The 18,583-nt window shown below is 38.2% G+C and overlaps 4 protein-coding genes and 1 non-coding gene across 8 annotated transcripts; 3 read left to right on the top strand and 2 right to left on the bottom strand.

Moving 5' to 3' along the window:
* The first annotated feature begins 172 nt into the window (after positions 1 to 172).
* Positions 173 to 2,858, top strand: LOC106366145 (ras-related protein RABE1a). Of its 2 annotated transcripts, XM_013805707.3 has the most exons (9): positions 174 to 390; positions 470 to 586; positions 1,165 to 1,237; positions 1,556 to 1,656; positions 1,776 to 1,841; positions 2,022 to 2,119; positions 2,225 to 2,287; positions 2,374 to 2,466; positions 2,569 to 2,858. In XM_013805707.3, exons 2-9 carry the CDS (start codon positions 514 to 516, stop codon positions 2,650 to 2,652), a joined length of 651 nt encoding a protein of 216 aa, XP_013661161.1. In that variant the 5' UTR covers positions 174 to 390; positions 470 to 513; the 3' UTR covers positions 2,653 to 2,858. The 2 variants fall into 2 exon arrangements, with proteins under 2 accessions (XP_048597073.1, XP_013661161.1); XM_048741116.1 differs by having other exon boundaries at positions 173 to 390; positions 2,022 to 2,287.
* A 1,074-nt stretch (positions 2,859 to 3,932) lies between these two features.
* LOC106366137 (putative leucine-rich repeat receptor-like serine/threonine-protein kinase At3g53590) lies at positions 3,933 to 10,675 on the top strand. The gene is made up of 22 exons (XM_013805701.3): positions 3,933 to 4,044; positions 4,314 to 4,464; positions 4,678 to 4,749; positions 4,855 to 4,926; positions 5,080 to 5,223; positions 5,317 to 5,388; positions 5,480 to 5,551; positions 5,623 to 5,697; positions 5,796 to 5,864; positions 5,981 to 6,049; positions 6,122 to 6,193; positions 6,315 to 6,398; positions 6,506 to 6,574; positions 6,653 to 7,140; positions 7,217 to 7,375; positions 7,450 to 7,733; positions 7,829 to 7,880; positions 8,174 to 8,424; positions 8,515 to 8,649; positions 8,740 to 10,284; positions 10,368 to 10,447; positions 10,535 to 10,675. Exons 1-20 carry the CDS (start codon positions 3,954 to 3,956, stop codon positions 9,061 to 9,063), a joined length of 2,805 nt encoding a protein of 934 aa, XP_013661155.2. The 5' UTR covers positions 3,933 to 3,953; the 3' UTR covers positions 9,064 to 10,284; positions 10,368 to 10,447; positions 10,535 to 10,675.
* On the bottom strand, positions 9,213 to 9,284 carry TRNAG-UCC. Its single transcript has one exon. It is a non-coding gene; the product is annotated as a tRNA-Gly (tRNA).
* An 89-nt stretch (positions 10,676 to 10,764) lies between the features above and the next one.
* LOC106366141 (diaminopimelate epimerase, chloroplastic) lies at positions 10,765 to 13,198 on the bottom strand. Of its 2 annotated transcripts, none has more exons than XM_013805704.3 (9): positions 12,838 to 13,198; positions 12,539 to 12,706; positions 12,378 to 12,448; positions 12,068 to 12,125; positions 11,811 to 11,990; positions 11,618 to 11,708; positions 11,487 to 11,546; positions 11,314 to 11,387; positions 10,765 to 11,068 (listed from the first exon to the last, which is right to left on the bottom strand). In XM_013805704.3, exons 1-9 carry the CDS (start codon positions 13,114 to 13,116, stop codon positions 10,952 to 10,954), a joined length of 1,098 nt encoding a protein of 365 aa, XP_013661158.1. In that variant the 5' UTR covers positions 13,117 to 13,198; the 3' UTR covers positions 10,765 to 10,951. The 2 variants fall into 2 exon arrangements, with proteins under 2 accessions (XP_013661158.1, XP_048597072.1); XM_048741115.1 differs by having other exon boundaries at positions 11,618 to 11,702; positions 12,838 to 13,176.
* A 249-nt stretch (positions 13,199 to 13,447) lies between these two features.
* Positions 13,448 to 16,756, top strand: LOC106366139 (serine/threonine-protein kinase AFC1). Of its 2 annotated transcripts, none has more exons than XM_013805702.3 (13): positions 13,448 to 13,668; positions 13,883 to 14,047; positions 14,196 to 14,370; positions 14,457 to 14,483; positions 14,552 to 14,705; positions 14,799 to 14,847; positions 14,949 to 15,063; positions 15,282 to 15,373; positions 15,494 to 15,650; positions 15,736 to 15,800; positions 15,885 to 15,982; positions 16,078 to 16,183; positions 16,281 to 16,756. In XM_013805702.3, the coding sequence occupies exons 2-13, from the start codon at positions 13,913 to 13,915 to the stop codon at positions 16,473 to 16,475; spliced, it is 1,368 nt and encodes a 455-aa protein (XP_013661156.1). In that variant the 5' UTR covers positions 13,448 to 13,668; positions 13,883 to 13,912; the 3' UTR covers positions 16,476 to 16,756. The 2 variants fall into 2 exon arrangements, with proteins under 2 accessions (XP_013661156.1, XP_013661157.1); XM_013805703.3 differs by having other exon boundaries at positions 13,467 to 13,668; positions 13,924 to 14,047.
* Positions 16,757 to 18,583: the final 1,827 nt, after the last annotated feature.

The following is an 18,583-nucleotide window of genomic DNA, read 5'->3' as shown; positions in this document are numbered from 1 at the left end:
GTCGGTAGATGTTCGTAACATATAAAAAAAAACATTTCCGCCAATTTTGTTGGGTTGGATCCGTAAAGTTAAATTACTGGCCCAAGGCCTGCGTATGATCACAATTTAAAGGATTCGAAAGCTACCAAACGGCGGCGTATTAATAATTTGGTATCATCACAATTTAACCAAAACCGAAAACCACGCGCCCGCCCAACTCAGATCTCCCATCACGATCAAGATCCAACGGCCCAGATCCATTCCCTCTCCTTCTGACTCTTCTCTCAAAAGAGAACAAAAATAACATTCTGAATCTTCGAAAAGCCGATCGGGAGAAAAAAACAACTCAACGGCCGGCCGGTTACTCTCTCTACCTCCGTCCTGAAGATTCATCTCCCCGGAGCAGATCCGGTACTTCTCCTGAATCTCTCACTCTCTTCCTCTCAGTATTTTAGTTTGTTTGTAACATCGATTGTTTTTGCATTACCAGTGATTCGTTTCTAGACGCTATTACTTGATATTGTGATCCACGCAATGGCTGCTCCTCCTGCTAGAGCTCGCGCTGATTACGATTACCTCATTAAACTACTCTTGATCGGAGACAGCGGTAGGTTTCCTCAATTCCAGATCGTCGTAATACTGCGTTCGTTCCGCGAGTCTCGTGAATTTGTGTGAAGGATCGATGGACGCATTAGTCATTTGAGGTTTTCGATCTTCAATTAGGCATGCTGTGATTTTATATCTGAGTTTCATCAGCGTAGTGTGTTGACTTTAGAGAACCTCCTGTGAGGAGCCATTTGATGTTCATCATACGACTCCTCTTAGTTTCATATAAGCTTTGTATGAAGGGTGGATGCATTAGTTATTTGAGTTTTTCGATATTCCATTAAGCACACGAGGTCCTGTCTCAGTTACTCAGATTTGAATTTCATCAGCGTAGTATGTTGGTTGATTTTAGAGTTGTGAGGAGCATTTGATGTTCATCATACGGCCTCTTCTTAGTTTCGTATTATATACTGGAGAATGTCAAGACGAATGACAATAGTGATGTAAATGAACTTTCGGGGTGGATGTTTTGGGTGACAAATGGTTTATGATAGTATTAAACTTTGTACGTGTGTAACCACATTCAAAGGTCTTTTGCTTGATCTAACTTCTTCCTCTATCTTCTTTCATGTACACCAGGTGTGGGTAAGAGTTGCCTCCTCTTGCGTTTTTCAGATGGCTCCTTTACCACCAGTTTCATTACAACCATTGGGTAAGTATGATCTCTTTATTACATGATGCTTTTCTCTCAAGTGCTTTGTGTACTTGTCTGTTAAGATCCACGTATTACTGTAAATCACCACCAACAATCTCTCACGAGCTAATAGCTATCCTCCCAAGTTGATCAAACCAATTGATAACTCTCCCTATTACATTTGTGAAGTATTTATACTATAGAGACAATAGAAACACTCCGAACACAACAGAGTCTTCACTTGATTTGAATTCTATTGTCATCAGTCGGCTTTCCCTCCAGGGCATATCATTGTCTTGTTCCCTTCTCACTCAATATAAAATTTTGTTGTGACAGAATTGATTTCAAGATACGGACTATTGAGCTGGATGGGAAGAGAATTAAGCTGCAAATCTGGGATACTGCAGGACAGGAGCGGTTCCGGACTATCACAACTGGTATCTCTTCGATTTTTGCTTTTCTTTTTCTCTTACTGTTATTCATACGCATCCTTTCCTTCTTCACTATAGTGGGAACGTGGAATACTACTCAACTAAGTGGTTTCTTCTTATTGCAGCGTACTACCGTGGAGCCATGGGCATTTTGCTTGTGTATGATGTCACCGATGAATCATCTTTCAACAGTAAGTTTTCTCTTTACTTCTTACTACAGTTTAACGTTGTTTAAATTCTAGCTTCTAGGCCTCATTGCAACTAACAATCCTTCGCAAGAAAGTATATATTATTCCATCCGTAAGCATTGTTAGTATTTTCTAATAAACTTATATGTTATTTTTCTTGTCATTTGTTTTCTTCAATTCCAGACATCAGGAACTGGATCCGTAACATTGAGCAGCACGCTTCTGATAATGTCAACAAGATTCTCGTGGGGAACAAGGCAGATATGGATGAAAGCAAAAGAGTCTCTCTCTCTCTCTCTCTTACCGTTCCCATATATCTTTCTGCTTATTTATTACGTGATTTGTTTATCCAACACACTGATTTGTTGTGTGTTTTGTATTTCCAGGCTGTGCCAAAAGCTAAGGGACAAGCTCTTGCAGATGAATACGGAATCAAGTTCTTCGAGACTGTACGTTGTAGTTCTAGGTTTTGTTATGCGTATAGGAAAATGTCATTCTTATTATTGGCTAACGTTAGATGAGTTTGGTCTTGCAGAGTGCCAAGACGAACTTAAACGTTGAGGAAGTTTTCTTTTCAATAGGTAAAGACATTAAGCAAAGACTCGCAGATACCGATGCAAGGGCTGAGGTTCGTTTATACTTGAGAACTATTTTCATTCTCATCCATGCATTGCAATTAGAGTATCAAACCTTTAAAACGCTGTCTGGGTTTCTTATCATTGTTTTGTAGCCACAAACAATCAGAATCAACCAATCCGACCAAGGTGCAGGGACGTCGCAAGCTACTCAGAAATCAGCATGTTGCGGTTCGTAGAGAATCCGGTCGAAGATACAAACATGATATTTTTTCGCCTTAAAAAGAGTGAAAAATCTTCAATGCTTTTCCATACGGGATGGTGTTGTTTTCTACGTATTCTTTTAAACATCTTCAATGTTACTCTCTTAAAAAAGCTGCTATAAATATTTGATTACTCATTGTTGCAGGCATTGAAATACATTTAACGAATGTTTGTTTACATACATGACAGAACGAATGAAAAGAATGTTAAGAAAGATGTAAACCACTGTCAGTTACAAAAATAAAATATGTAAACATGATGTTCAGTTCTCCCTTGATTCGCATTGGATCAGTCTCGTCGAGTCTGAGTCGATACGAAGCAAACGAGGATTGAACGGAACAAACCACATCTTCTTTCTGGTGTAGTTAATATGCTCTTTAATCCCTATCATGTCTCAAGTTAACAATACGCCTATATTCTCCACCGCTGACGCTGTTGATTTCAGAATGTTAGTGACCTCTCCTCGATCTTCTTCCAACTGCTTTCCATACAAGTGTTTAAATTAGTTCCAGCTTTAAAAAAATAGCTTCACGGTAGCTACACTGCACTCCTCTTTTTTTTTGGAGTTGTTGGATTGTATTGATGGAGTATAAGGTAGTGTCTTAGGTTTAGATTGGCCATGGAAGAGTAGGGATGCTCTTGAGCTCATCTCCAGGGCTAGTTTTGATTATGTTATTTGGTTTGTTCTTGATTTCTATCAAACTTAAAAGAGAGGGTAATAACCTTGCAGCTGAAATTACCAGGTCAGCCTAAGTGGACAACCAGTCTCAACTGAAATTGAATGATTAAAAAATTGACAACTTGGAAGATTGTTGAATCTATCTGTAAAAGAAGATATATATATGTATTATTTATTAATGTGTGTGTGTAATCTCTGCACTATTTGATCAAAAGTAATAAGAAAGTTTCAAACTCATTTTCTAATTATAAAACATTGTTGACAATTTCTTTGTGTAGTCTCTTTCTGGTATGTTTTGTTTACTCGTTAGATCACTGTCCTCATGAAGTTTCTGCTCCCATCAGCATTTTTTTATGGACACAACGATGTCTGAACGAACCAAAACGGTTCTACTTTTCCTTGGTGTTGAACAAGTTTCCGGGGATTCTTTTATGATTTCTTCCTTCTGTCAAACGTGTTTTTTGTTTATTCGTCTGGTGACTTGATCATAACTTGTAACAGTTTCCTTGACCAAACTTTTTCTCTTGTGAGATATGACTTGATCATTGTGCTACAGCAGAATAAATTTACCTCTGTCTTCCTTTTCTAGGTATCCTGATGAATTCAAAAACATGCGGTTCGGTATTCCTGGTGGCATTTTGTTGTCTTCTCCTTCAGTCAGCTGATTCAAGAACTGATCTTTCAGAAGGTGATTGTTTTTTTTTTCACAAAAACCTCACGTTATATAATTCTCTTAAATTAAGGTACCTATGAGTTTCATAAACTTACCAAATTTGGCGTATAAACTATTAACAATAATGTCAATTTGCATAAATATGGTCGCTGGTCTTTCTCTCAATGTTTGATAGTCATATCTTGATTGGTCATTCTTCGGGCTCCCAAATCTTATATGTCATTCTACAACGTGGAGACTGCTTTCCAGAGCTTTGCTAATACTTTTTTTTATCCATTTTGCAGTAACTGCTTTAAGGGTGATCAAAAGGAGTCTAATTGATCCTATGAGAAATTTAAGCAACTGGGAAAAAGGTGACCCATGTAATTCAAACTGGACTGGCATAACATGCTTTGAGAGATCACATGAGGATGGTCACTTTCACGTCAGGGAGCTGTAATGTCTCTTTTGTATTAACATTTGTCACATTTTCTTCTTCTTTTGTAATATATTTTTTTCTTGTCTTTATTAATTGAATGGAGGTCTTCGTCTTCTGCAAAGGTAGTTAGTTTATGCATCACTAAAGCAATGCCCTGGCGTCATTCTTGCAAGGATTATACTGCCAATATTATGCATTGCCATACTTACACCTTGCATATTGTGATGCAGCCAATTGATGAGGCTGAATTTATCTGGAGAGCTGGCTCCTGAAGTTGGCCAGTTATCTTATCTCGAAATCCTGTAAGATGCGAAGTCTAATGAACTGTTTCATTCAGTTCTTGTGATTGTCTTCCGGTTGTCTTGATTGCATACTGACAAATTTTCTCTTGGATTACCTTGTTGAAGTAATGTGATGTGGAACAATATAACTGGGCGTATTCCTTCGGAGATAGGAAAAATTTCTTCTTTGAAACTTCTGTAAGTAAAAGATCACACGATGTCCGTTCTCATTTGTCTTTGTTTAGTTTCATTTCTGGGATAGTTTTAAAGAAGGCTTTGGTTTCTCTATTTATGTGGTGGAGCCACAAGTCCACTTCAATTGACTCGTTTGTTGCTATATTATTTGGACAGACTGCTGAATGGGAACAAACTCACGGGTAGTTTACCCCCTGAACTTGGCAACCTTCGAAATTTAAACAGGCTTCAAGTAGATGAGAACAACATAACAGGTTCAGTTCCACCTGCATTTGGAAACATGACAAGCATAAAACATCTGTAAGTTTGTTGTAAAGTATTATCTTCTTCATAGCAAAGTTAGCAGTCATTTGTGGTTCAGCCTTCACTCACAAGTGGCTATTGCATCTTCAGCCACTTAAATAACAACACGTTAACCGGAGAAATTCCAGTGGAGCTATCCAAACTGAACAACCTTGCTCACCTGTGAGAGTTTTTTTTTTGTTTTTTTGTTTTCTTGATTTCACTTTTGGATACTGTATGTTAAGTGTTTATATTGATGGAACAAATCTCGTAGGATACTGGACAATAATAACTTGACTGGGTCTTTGCCGCAAGAGTTAGCTCGACTGCCATCCTTGACCATACTGTATGTACCGACTGGGTCTTCTCGTTGTCCTTTACATGCAGAGTTTCTAAGTTATTATTCTGCTTATGCAGTCAGATGGATAACAACAACTTCCACGGTTCTGTGATTCCAGAAGCTTACGGAAGTTTTTCTAGATTAGTAAGATTGTAAGACTTTCTGTCATATTCAAATGGCTCTGGTTTCTTTACTAGTTTCAACTGTGCGCTGATTTATTGTTTGCGTTCTCATGTTTTCAACTTGGCAGAAGTTTAAGGAACTGTGGACTACAAGGATCAATTCCTGATCTAAGCAGTATAAAAAATCTTAGCTATTTGTAAGTGTCTATGTCTGGTATTTGTGTAATGTTGTATGATCCTCTTTGCTAGTCTTTGAGATCTTGAGCCTTAATAATACTAATGCACTTCTATTTAATCTCCACTTCTCTTACAGAGATCTGAGTTGGAACAAGCTCACAGGCAGTATACCAGAATCTAAGCTTTCTGACAATATGACAACAATGTATGCACATTTCCAAATCTTACTCCTAATAACACTTTATTACAAATACTTAAACCGTTACTTTTTCTGCAGTGAACTATCTTATAACAACCTCACTGGATCTATACCCCAAAGTTTCTCGGAGCTGGACTCTCTTCAATTACTGTATGTAAACATTCATTAACCATTAAAATAAATTTTCTGATTCAACATATTTGCTGCATTTTTCAATCATCTTATGAGTACTATGTAAGAATTCTTTTGTGTCATCTATATTCTATAACAGTTCACTTGAGAACAACAGTTTATCTGGTTCCGTCCCAACAGAAATTTGGGAGAACAAGTCTTTCGAGGATAACAAGCTGCAAGTGTATGATCTCACCTCTTTGATTTTCCTTTTTATGTAATGCTCAATAGTTTTCTAGTCTTCATACTTCATTCTTAAGAGTCCGAAACCTCTATTGGATTCATGCGCAGTGATCTCAGGAACAATAACTTCTCTGATACCACAGGAAATCTAAGAACACCAGACAATGTTACCCTATAGTGAGTTTTGTTTGTTCCTATGTCGAAGCAAGTTAATCTACTAAAGCTACTTTTTTTTGTTTTTCCTTGTGTCAAAAGTCTTCGTGGCAACCCAATATGCAAAAGTACAAGCATTCCCATCGTTAAACAACTCTTCGAATATATCTGCGGCGAGAAAAAGCAAACATCAACCAAATCAGAACACACACCATGCAACAATGTATCATGTCCCTATGAGAAGGTGCTAGTCTCCCCAGGGATCTGCTTTTGTGCAGCGCCTCTTTTGATCGATTATAGGCTAAAGAGCCGTAGCTTCTTCTTCTTCACTCCATATATTGAACACCAATTCATGGAGTATATAACCACCTCCCTACAGTTAGATACTCAACAACTAGCTATTGATAAAGTTGTTGACGAGAACAAGCTGCGTCTACGGATGAACATAAAGCTTATTCCCAAAGGCAAAACAATATTTAACGTCAGCGAAGTCATACGTATCAGGGGAAGGTTTACTTCATGGACTTTTCCTCGTAATGACTTTTTCGGACCTTATGAGCTACTAGACTTCCCTCTTGAAGGACCATATGGTACAGTGTTCACACCTAATCTTAACCAAAAAAAATAAAAAATAACTGTTTCAATTATTTAAATCTTTGGATGCAGCTGATTTGCTAGCTGGAGAGAGTGGAATCAGCACGGTTGGATGGGGGTTGATAGTAGCAGCCTCTATCGTTGCTGCAACTGTTATTTCAGTGAGCGCAACACTTCTATATGTTAAGAAACGTCATGGGAATCTTCATGCACTCACCAGAAAACGTGTTTGTAAGCAACTCAGTAGTAGCTTGTTGTTATCCTTCTAACCATGAAACTAAGGACTGTGTCTTTATGTCTTTCAGCCAGATCAATCTCTCGGGAAATCGAAGGGGTGAAGAATTTCAGTTTTATGGAACTGTCGGATGCAACTAATGGCTTTGATAGCTCTGCAGTGATCGGTAGAGGTAGCTATGGAAAAGTCTACAAAGGCATTTTGCCAAATAAAACCATAGTTGCCATCAAACGTGGAGAAGAAACTTCTCTGCAGAGCGAGAAAGAGTTTCTGAATGAGATTGATCTGCTTTCGAGGTTACATCACCGGAATCTTGTGTCATTGGTTGGCTACAGTAGTGACATCGGGGAACAAGTACACTTCCTTGTTCATATGAACTTAGTTACTTAAGCGTTATTTCTATGTTTTTGGACTAATCCATATACTTGTGCGGTTTGGTTCATGTACAGATGCTGGTATATGAGTATATGCCTAATGGCAATGTGCGTGATTGGCTTTCAGGTAAGTAAATATTACTCCAAGTCCATACTTTCAAGCAGTGTTCTAAAAAATCGGTTTAGGCGGCGCCTAGATGGCAAATTGGACATAAACTAAACCATTTTTCGTCTACGCCTTCAAAAAAATCGATCTAGACGCCCATTTAATTAACAATTTCCCTATAATGAGCCTAGCTATTTCTCGAACATTATTTTAAGACTTGAAACTAGCTTCATGTTTGTTATAAGTCCTCAAACGTTTGCCTATATGCTTCCGCATCAATGTTTCAATTTTCTTTTTCTCACACTGCCATGCAGCTAATGCTACGGAAACATTGAGCTTTAACATGAGGGCACAAGTGGCTTTGGGTTCAGCTAAAGGGATCCTTTACCTTCACGCTGAAGCAAATCCACCTGTTATTCACCGCGATATCAAAACCAGCAACATACTCTTGGACTCTCAGCTTCATGCTAAAGTTGCTGATTTTGGATTGTCACGGTTGGCTCCAAATTTCGGGGAGGGAGATTGTGAGCCAGCCCATGTATCAACCGTAGTGAGAGGAACACCGGTGAGTGGCACACTAGTTGGTATTAATTTGATCCTTACATAAACAAGTGGGTTTTGAGAAAATAATAAATGCTGTTGTATATATGCACAGGGGTATCTGGATCCAGAGTACTTCATGACTCGGCAACTAACGGTAAAGAGCGACGTGTACAGTTTCGGAGTGGTGTTGCTTGAGCTCTTGACTGGAATGCACCCATTCTTTGAGGGTACACATATTATCCGTGAGGTACTGATCATCCCTATCAAACATGATAAAGGAGGTAGCCAAGATCTCTTGGGTCCTTAAGACTTTTTTTTTCTTCACAATGTGATACAGGTGAGGATGGCACATGAATGTGGAACAGTTCAGTCAATGGCGGATAATCGGATGGGACAAAGTGCGCCAGATAAAGTGATGAAGCTGGCGGAATTGGCGTTACGGTGTTGTGAGGATAGACCAGAGATGAGACCATCGATGTCGAAAGTGGTGAAGGATCTCGAAAGCATTTGTCAATCTGTGAAGGAGACCGATATGTTCTCAGAAACAACGACGTTACTCTACACCAAAACATCATCGTCGTCATCATCGTCTCCTGTGCCTTCATCTTTTTCTGGAAGTAACTTGGACAGTGGCTTTTTCGAATCTGTAAAACCGCGTTGACATACCTTTGTTGTGACTTGTGAGATAGGCTAACTGATGGTAGTGCAAGAACCCATGACTAATAATGAGAGTTGTGTTAAATATGGAGTTTAGAGTCGAGTCTGTTGTAGCCAACAAAAATATGAAGCCTTTGACAAAAGGTAAATTGATGCGTCTGCCGGGAGTCAAACCCGGGTCTATTGCTTGGAAGGCAATTATCCTAACCGTTGGACTAGAGACGCTTTTGACAACTTCGCACTCAAACTGGTTTTTAACTCAAACTCTGGTTTTCAGAGACATAATTCTCTAATTACTTTTAGCTCACAAGTCACAAGAATTGTATAAACTAATTTTTAGTTTGAATCTAAACCTGAAGATATACATCTTTAACTTCACGAACACGCTATCTAAGCCTACATAAAAGGGGGTAAGCGTAGGGTTTCGTTTAATTATCGAACAAGCTTGAGTGAGAGTCATCATATCGCCGGAGCTGAGCAAGAAAGCCGCCAAGAGAGCTTCAATGTCTCGTGAAGAAGAAGAACATGACGAGTTTTCCAGTAACTACGGCGACGTAACACTTAACGAGTTGCAACAAACCGCCGATCCGAAAGCCGGAAAGTGGAGAGAGGCTGTTGAAGGAAAGAAGTGGACGGAAGTGAGCGATTTGGTGGAAGCTAGAGGCAGAGTTTACACGTCTCGGCCACATGCAATCTAGCAAAGTGTTTGTGATCTTGAGGCAAAGTGGATGCACTGTTCAGTGCGTAGCCAAGCAATCGAACGTTGGCGTCAACATGATCAAATACCTAAAGCAGCTGAGTTACGAATCCTTTGTCTTGTCCCTAAGTACCCTGTCAAGGCAACTACCCAGAAGGTTTCTTCTGTTAAGCTAGATGGGCTTCCACCCTAAAACCAATCGGTGATAAATGGATTAGCTCATCTATCTTATATATTGCTTAAGATCCCTTTCAACTACCAATGTAATGTAATGCCAGATAATGGACCTAGTGGACGAGTTGTTTGTGTTTATATTCACTGAGTTGAATGAGAAGTGCAAAAAGGAACTTGAAGCTGTTGGAAAACAATACCCATTTGAACCTTTGAAGGTAATAATAACTCATATGCTAGTATAAAAAACTGAGTTTTTTTTTGTATCTTATTGGATTCTTACGATTTAAGCTAAAAATGCAGTTTCTTGAAAAAACATTGAGGTTAACCTTTGAAGAAGGGATTCAGATGCTCAAGGTATATTTTTTTTTTCATTTTTACCTGAGTTTTTTCAACTGGTCTATCAAATAATAATAATTGTTATGTTGATGTGTTGACAGGAAGCTGGTGTGGAGGTTGATCCTCTTGGCGATCTAAACACTGAATCTGAGAGAAAACTTGGCCAACTTGTATTGGAAAAGTAAAATCCATCACTTGTATGCTTTGAAAATGACTTTAGTTTTGTTGTATCTCAATGTTACAAAAGTTGTTTTTTTTTTCGTGATAGGTACAAGACTGTGTTTTATATACTGCATCGGTTTCCGACAGCGGTTAGGCCTTTCTACACCATGCCTTGTGCTGATAATCCTCTTTACAGTAACTCCTTTGATGTCTTCATCAGAGGTATGAGTTATTTTTTTTCAAAAAGGACTTTGTGATATGCTTATGTTACATTCACGTTGGTTGTCGAGTAACTAAGCTAACTTATATTATTTCAAGAACCATGACTAAGGAGGGTTGCAATAAAAGTTCATATTTGTCTTGACATGGTAAAAGTTACATAAAACAATATTCATGAATCAGTTCCGTGAAGAACAATCTAGGTGGGGAATGTAAGAGCTTAGAGCGCTTTAGACTACAACACATAGATCCCAAAAGAACAACAACGATGAGGGACGACAAGTCATTGACCGTGAAGGACCCCTTAGACCAGAGCTGATCCGTAGAAGACAGCTTCTGCAGGACCCGTCATGTAGATATGGTTGTCTTCTTGCTTCCACTCTATCTCCAATGGTCCGCCCGGTAGATCCACCGTGCATTTCTGTTCCACCATGACCATCAGATTAGTATACAAAAGAAATGAAAATTAAGACGCTAATCCAAACTTTGAGTTTATCTAGAGTACAACATATATTTCCCTAAACTATCATATGCATGATTCATGTAAATAATATATATGGAAGTAAGACTAGGAGCTAGCTCCACCCTATTGAATATATAAACTAATAATGATACAACTTGGCAAAACTGGTATCCAGTTCTTTAATTCTCAAATTCCAAGCTTACCCTGTTGGCTCGACCTTCAAGGACTGCTGCAACAACCAGAGCGCAAGCTCCAGTTCCACATGCCAAAGTCGCTCCTGTCAATTTTTTTTTTTTTAATTATGCTTAAGCTTGTAAGGAAACATAGAGAGAGGTGATAATCTACTGAGAAATTATGATTTGAACGATTAGCTGACCTGCTCCACGCTCCCAGACACGCATTTTTAAATGAGAACGTGATAAGACTTCCACAAATTCTGCAGATAAAACTCAATCCATGATATGACAGAGATATTTGGATAGATCTTCTAAATGAATCTCCACTAACCTGTGTTGGTTCTAGCTGGAAACATTTCATGATGCTCGAACTTTGGACCAATCTCTGGCAAGTTCAAATCGTCAACTTTCAGTTTCTGGTTCTGACACAAGGAAAATTACAAAACAATGAGAAAAAAAACTCCGTGTATTGATAAAAAATAAATACAGAATGATAAGTCTAGCAAGTGCAAAAAATTACCAACCGGTCCACCCTTAGTACCAAAAGTGACACAGTGAGGATTGCCCATACTAACACACGTCACATTCCAGCTTACTCCATCAACAACTAGTTCTGCTTGAATAACAGCTTCACCTTTGTTTCCAGGTAACTTCGTGGGCACATCTTGTGCTTTAAGAACAGGTATGCCCATATCAACCTTAACCTGTAGTACCCATATCAATCAGTACCCAAGCTTTGCCTCACCCATACATTGACTAAACCTAATATGAGATGGTTTACCTGTCCATCATCTTGAATTTCAGGAACAATCAGGCCAGCTCCAGTATGTATTGTAAAACTACCCAAAACAAAATAGAAAGACAATTAGAGTTTATATCAATGTTAGGCGGTAATTAAGCGCTTTACAGAGAATTACTGATTCGACGGGTGCCTAGACTGATTTTCTAAACTCCTAGACCAATTTTCTTTTAAATCTTGAAAGAAAAATTGTTTCGTTTAGGTTCGATTTGCACGCCTAAACCGATTTTTAGAACAGTGGTTTAAATATAGCAATCATGACTAAACATCTCTCAATACAGACAAAGAGTACCTGTTTTTCCCTTGCAAGTTCTCAATCTCAGCAATGAACCTTGCAAAGCATCGAACTCCATTACCACACATCTACAAGACAAAAAAAAAAGAAGAAGACCTGTTGAACTTCAAGAGCAACAAGAACTCACACAAAACATATCATAACTGAAAAGGCCCCACCTCTGGTTCGCTTCCATCTGAGTTGAATATCCTCATGGTGTAATCAGTACCATTGACTCCCGGCATTGCGAAAATCACTCCATCGGCACCAACACCGAAGTTTCTATCGCACAGCTTCGCCGCCTGCTCTTGAGTTATCTTAGGTTCCGATGAGTCTCTGTTATCAACCTAACGAGAAGAACCCAAAAACAAAGTCTTGATTTTTTTGAAATGCCCAAAGCAAAAGTTTTGATTTTTTAAATGCCCAAAACAAAAGGTTTGATTTTTAAAAAACTTGTATTGGAATCAGATGCATTTACCAAGATGAAGTCGTTGCCGAGGCCATGATACTTCACGAAATGAAGAACTCCTCCGGTTTCTCTCTTGTCGAGAAAACTCGCCGGAGATATTTTCTCGGCGGTGACGACGTCAACGGAGGAGGACGCAGACACGCGAAGCTTAGCGTTTCCAAGGCAGTATTTTCTCTCGACGGAACCGAACGAAAGCGAAGAGACGGAACTAAGCTTCCTGGAAAAGGCATTCGTTAGTCGAGGCGGTTGCGGCGCGACGGAGACAGTGCTAGCGGCGGCTATCTCCATGGCTACTTCAGATTTTTTTTTTCTTTGTTCGAACTCTCGCCTACGTATCAGGAGACTCTGAAATAAACATCGTGCTGTTTAATAACTACATTCCTGGTTGTTTTTCCCCGGCATGATAAACTTCATGTCGTTCTTAGTCAACAGAGGCCTTTAATAGAAAACCCATTAAAGACTACGGAAAGCCTCTGGTTCGCTCGCTATCCACAATCGTGTTGATTCGGTGTTCTGATAACTAAACTCCGCGTTGTTTGTATCTAGGCATGATTAAACTTCATGTCGTTCTTTAGCTGACAGATATTTAATGAAATGGGCTTTAATAAAAGCCCATTAAAATCTTCGTAAAGCCTCTCTCTCCTTAGCCGTCTCCTTCCCTGGTTCGCTCGCTTTCTTCCTTCTGTTTTCTCTCTCTTATTATTTCTTTTCAGTCTCTTTCGCTGTCAAATCTTTCCCCTGAGATTTTTTTTTCCTGTTGCTCGAATTACAATTTAGTGAAGATAGCATTTCGTATTTTCCGATCTGATTCTCATTTAAATTCAATCTGCGAGAGCGACGGTTAGTTTCTAAGCTACATTAACTTTATTCTTTTTTTTTTATATATATATATATTTTTTCTGTTACTTTTCCCACCTTTTTTAGTTACCTATTGAGATAGATAGATCTCACAATTGAAGATTTTTTTAAGGGTTTTCGAATTTCAGAATCTTATCTCCTTAATTCGATTCGAATCAATCCTCAATGTTCATCGTACATGGGCTTTTGATTTCAGCTCAGGATTTGCGTTTATAATAACCCTTTAATGCAAAGCAGTGTGCATCGTGAGAAACCTAGCTCGATCACGATGATCTTGGAAACTCAACGGATCGTCGATAAGCGTCCGAGGAAACGGCCCCGTTTGGCTTGGGATGCTGCACCCCCTCCTCCTCCACCCACGGTAACGAATCGTCTGCATACTTACCAAAAAAGCTATACCTTGATTCTTTTTTTTTGCAATTCGATTCAATTGTCTTCGTTTCTTGTCTTAAAGTTTTGATTTTTAAAGTATTTTTACAACTGGGTGTGTGATTGTTGTATTGCTTCAGGTATTTCATCCACCGTTGTACTATGGTCAAGAGTTTGCGAGTGGAGTAGCTCCCAGTTTTGTGTACCCGAACATGTTTTATAATGGCTTTCCTCGTCAGGGCTCTCCTCCCTGGAGACCTGATGATAAAGATGGTCACTTTGTCTTTGTCGTTGGAGATACGTTGACCCCACGATGTGAGTCTTATGTACTCTGTTTCACTGACTTTATCATGGGGGTTAACTACGTTACACTGACATGACCTGTTCTGTTGTGCGTGCAGATCAAATTCTCAGCAAAATGGGTGAAGGTTAGTTTACTTCTTTGCTTATGGAGAAGATTTGTAATCTCATCATCCAATGGATTGTATTCTTACAGGTACATTTGGACAAGTATTGGAATGTTTTGATAATAAAAACAAAGAAGCTGTGGCTATCAAAGTTATACGGTCTGTAAACAAGTATCGTGAAGCTGCTATGATTGAAATCGACGTGCTGCAGAGGCTTACAAGGCATGACGTTGGTGGTTCTCGGTGAGAATCTTTCTTTTCTCTTTTACTAATTCTTTGGTTAGTGTTAAGTTTTTTTTTTTTGCATTTTGGGATAAGCTCTTCCATTCCTTGCAGTTGTGTGCAAATACGGAATTGGTTTGACTATCGTAATCATATTTGTATTGTAAGTTCTGTTTATCCTTGATAAGTTTGAGGGGAAATCACGCCCTGAGTACTGTGTGAGTTAAAAGAAGTTGCGGATGGGTTTTAAATGGTGTTCAACAGGTGTTTGAGAAGCTTGGGCCAAGCTTATATGATTTTCTCCGCAAAAACAGCTACCGTTCATTTCCTATTGACCTTGTTCGGGAGCTTGGCAGACAACTTTTGGAGTCTGTAGCATGTGTGTGGACTATTCTCCTTGACCCATTCTTCTTTATAGTTAGTTGTCCATTAGTGCAATCAAGTCATTTTAATTTCTGATACAAGACTTAGGCATTAGTGATTATTTCTTAATCTTTTGATACTGCAGTTTCCATGGAATCCAAATTGCTTCGACAGTATTTCTGAAGACTTTTGTTTACTAAGTGTACTGAGACTTTTCTCATTCTATTCTGACAGATATGCACGATTTACGGCTGATTCACACAGATTTGAAGCCGGAGAACATTCTTCTGGTGTCGTCTGAATATATCAAAATACCTGATTATAAGGTGAGTAATCAAATCATCTTTAAGCTGGACACATTTAGGTTTATGGCTTGTGTGATATGTATCAATGAAGGAACTAGTATAACTCAAGTTTTTTTTTCCTTTGTGGTGATGAAAATCTAGTTTCTATCACGGCCCACGAAAGATGGATCATACTTCAAGAATCTGCCAAAGTCAAGTGCCATAAAGCTCATTGATTTTGGAAGTACAACCTTTGAACATCAAGACCATAACTATATCGTATCCACAAGGCATTACCGCGCACCAGAAGTTATCCTAGGTAAACTTAACTCTTATGACTTTTTGACACCTCTGTGTACATAATATTTATTTGTAGTATTTAATAGTATGGAACTTTGTTGCAGGGGTTGGATGGAACTATCCATGTGACCTGTGGAGTATTGGTTGCATACTTGTTGAACTTTGTTCGGTGAGTAACTTTCTCTTTTCATGTTTTTTTATGTTACATCTGTGTAGATAATATAAATATATGTTTTCTGAATAAATTTTGCAGGGAGAGGCGCTTTTCCAAACGCATGAAAACTTGGAACATTTGGCCATGATGGAAAGGGTCCTAGGACCATTGCCACCTCATATGGTGCTCAGAGCCGAGTAAGAACTATAAGTCCTATCCTATTAACAGCAGAGGATATGAAAGTGAATTTTTTTAATTTCTTATATCAAAAATCAAAACGGTTCTCCTGCAGCCGGCGCTCGGAGAGATACTTCAGGCGAGGTGCAAAGTTACATTGGCCTGAAGGTGCGACGTCGAGAGACAGCTTGAAAGCAGTGTGGAAACTTCCCCGGTTACCGGTAAATAATCTCTTATAAGTATCAAAATTAAATAACTTTGGAATTGACATCCACTCATCTGTGCTGAACTCCATGTTTTTAATTTAAACTTGTGCAGAACTTGATCATGCAGCATGTGGATCACTCGGCGGGTGATCTGATAGATCTGTTACAAGGGCTGCTTAGATATGATCCAGCGGCAAGGCTCAAGGCAAGAGAAGCACTGAACCATCCCTTCTTCACACGAAGCCGAGAACAGAGTATTCCCTTTAACCCAAACCCTGGTCCATTTTTATATAACCACAAGAACTAGTAAAAGAAGAAACAGCTGATGAATGTTTGGATAAAAAGAATCTGCAGCTTCTGGTTGCTTCACTTTTCTTGGGGTTTAATGTAGTCATGTTATACATAATTTCATGTATAGAAATGAAAAGAAAAAGAGGGAAATGCCTGTGCACCTTATTTCGTGTGTCTGTTATTTTTGTTTTATTGGGTTCGGTCTCCCACCACCAAGGTTGTTCCGTAGCGGTTTGAAAGTGTTATTACAGTTACTTACACTCAAAGTCAATGTTACAATGTGTGTCATCTTGCAAAGTGTGCTTCATGATATTTATCTTAATCGAGTTGCTGGAGCGTGAGACTTGAAGCCCAACAAAGACAGAAACGCAATAATATTCGGAGAGCGCGTCTGGTTTCTGACCGCACCAATTTTGAAACCAAATAAAAATTGATTACAAGCACACCAATTTTTAAAAATCAGTTCTAGCTAGGTCGGTTTATACCGGTTGGTTTATACCGGTTCTTAAAAATCAGTTCTAGCTCGATGCCGTGGCTGAAGATTGAGAGTCAGTGTGCTATCTTCTATAGCTTTCTCGAACAGATCAATCTTGAATCTTGAGGCAGCTCTATAATAGAGCCTCTATTACATAGCAAGAGGGCATTGGTGGGATCTTGAATCATAAATCTATACTGGTTTTTAACCCGTTTTCTTAAAGCTATGTGATATACTATGAAATTTCCCAGTTTATAGCCGTAGTATAAGTCATTTTTAGGTTTATTATATTATGTTTGGAGCTTATTAAAAGTTTTTTCAGATCCAGACATGTTTTAAAACAATGCAAAGTTAATGTAGCATTTTAGAGCTGAGAAATCAGAAGTTAGAGCTGAGATTCAGAAGAAGTATCGATCGACATTCTTCTTTGGTGTAGCTCGACACCCGAGCGATTAGACGGGCTCGACTTGATTCAAGCCGATTCAAACCCAGAAAATCTACATATTACTAAAATGCCACTGATTGACTTTATACTTAGTATTTATAGTGTTTGCCATTATTTAGGCAAAACACCACCTTGCACATTTATTTAACGCCATATTACTTAGGATTTTTATTTAGTAGCTTTTGGAGATAACTCCCTCGAAGATTTTGTATTGGAACTCCAACACTTTTACCTTATTTATTTATGCAATTTATTTAGTCATTGATTACACTTTACTTAACTATGTCTAAGTACTCATCTCGTTAGACTTAGGGTTTTGGTGAATTATTGATAACATAGAATTAGTAGGGTGATTTAATTAAGATCATTCAACAGAATTGATCTTATTGCTTGTGTTCTAAGTAGTTAACTAGAACCCTGAATTTAGGATTATAAACAAATACGAAAGTAGGTTCTTTACATAATAATAATTGTGATGAACTAGGTTTTTAGGCGCATGCGAGAGCTGGTCTAATCATCTAGTGAACATATTGATTAGGACGTTAACGTTTGTCTAAAGAAATGTGCGGAAACTGGAACATAGGACTTATTATTTGATTAGACTCGCAGCGAGAGCTGAATATTTATCTTACTATTGCATTCAAGTTTTAGGATAGTTTATAACAAACCCTCAACATATATAACTGATATTTCTGATTGACTGAAAACCTAAGTTTAGCTTTCATCTCATATATCTTATAACAATAATTCAGTTGTTTACTATTTTATTTTCAGCTTTAATAATTATTACTTAGCTTAATCTTTGATTTCTAGAATTTACTGTGTGTCCATGCTCCATGTGAATTCAGTCTCTGAATACTACAATTTGATCTCTTATTTGAGAGAAAAGATTGCTCTAGGGTAATTTGAGCGATATCATGAAGATATATTTTTACCATTTTGATAAAACTTGATTGAACTTATATTTTTTATTAGAAAACAAATATTTAAAAGTTGTTCTATTAGTGTTTCAATTTGTTTTGTTATATCAGAGTGTTTAATTTTCAAAAAAATGTTTTCATATCCAATCGAGAGAGTGGTTGAACCGATAGATTCATCGACCGATTCGACTTTGATAAAATAATTTAATTTATCTAATAAAAACCTGCAAAAAAATCTAAAACTCTACTATTAGCCCACAATTTGATATCAGATGATCCGCTAA

This window comes from Brassica napus, chromosome A9, assembly GCF_020379485.1.
Source record: "Brassica napus cultivar Da-Ae chromosome A9, Da-Ae, whole genome shotgun sequence".
In the NCBI taxonomy this organism is placed as follows: Eukaryota; Viridiplantae; Streptophyta; class Magnoliopsida; order Brassicales; family Brassicaceae; genus Brassica; species Brassica napus.
Note: the sequence above shows the minus strand (reverse complement) of the source record. Positions and strands in the feature narration are given on the sequence as shown.

Bases quoted from the DNA above. Each gene is read 5' to 3' on its own strand.
- LOC106366145 (XM_048741116.1), top strand. From the start codon at position 514: ATGGCTGCTCCTCCTGCTAGAGCTCGCGCTGATTACGATTACCTCATT. The intron at 587-1,164 runs GTAGGTTTCCTC...CATGTACACCAG, and splicing joins ACTCTTGATCGGAGACAGCG to GTGTGGGTAAGAGTTGCCTC. The intron at 1,238-1,555 runs GTAAGTATGATC...TTGTTGTGACAG, and splicing joins AGTTTCATTACAACCATTGG to AATTGATTTCAAGATACGGA.
- LOC106366137 (XM_013805701.3), top strand. From the start codon at position 3,954: ATGAATTCAAAAACATGCGGTTCGGTATTCCTGGTGGCATTTTGTTGT. The intron at 4,045-4,313 runs GTGATTGTTTTT...TCCATTTTGCAG, and splicing joins AAGAACTGATCTTTCAGAAG to TAACTGCTTTAAGGGTGATC. The intron at 6,050-6,121 runs GTATGCACATTT...CTTTTTCTGCAG, and splicing joins TCTGACAATATGACAACAAT to TGAACTATCTTATAACAACC.
- LOC106366141 (XM_013805704.3), bottom strand. From the start codon at position 13,116: ATGGAGATAGCCGCCGCTAGCACTGTCTCCGTCGCGCCGCAACCGCCT. The intron at 12,449-12,538 runs GTGGGGCCTTTT...TTTGTCTTGTAG, and splicing joins CAGATGGAAGCGAACCAGAG to ATGTGTGGTAATGGAGTTCG. The intron at 12,126-12,377 runs GTACTCTTTGTC...TGTTTTGGGTAG, and splicing joins AACTTGCAAGGGAAAAACAG to TTTTACAATACATACTGGAG.
- LOC106366139 (XM_013805702.3), top strand. From the start codon at position 13,913: ATGCAAAGCAGTGTGCATCGTGAGAAACCTAGCTCGATCACGATGATC. The intron at 15,064-15,281 runs GTGTGTGGACTA...CTATTCTGACAG, and splicing joins ACTTTTGGAGTCTGTAGCAT to ATATGCACGATTTACGGCTG. The intron at 15,374-15,493 runs GTGAGTAATCAA...ATGAAAATCTAG, and splicing joins TCAAAATACCTGATTATAAG to TTTCTATCACGGCCCACGAA.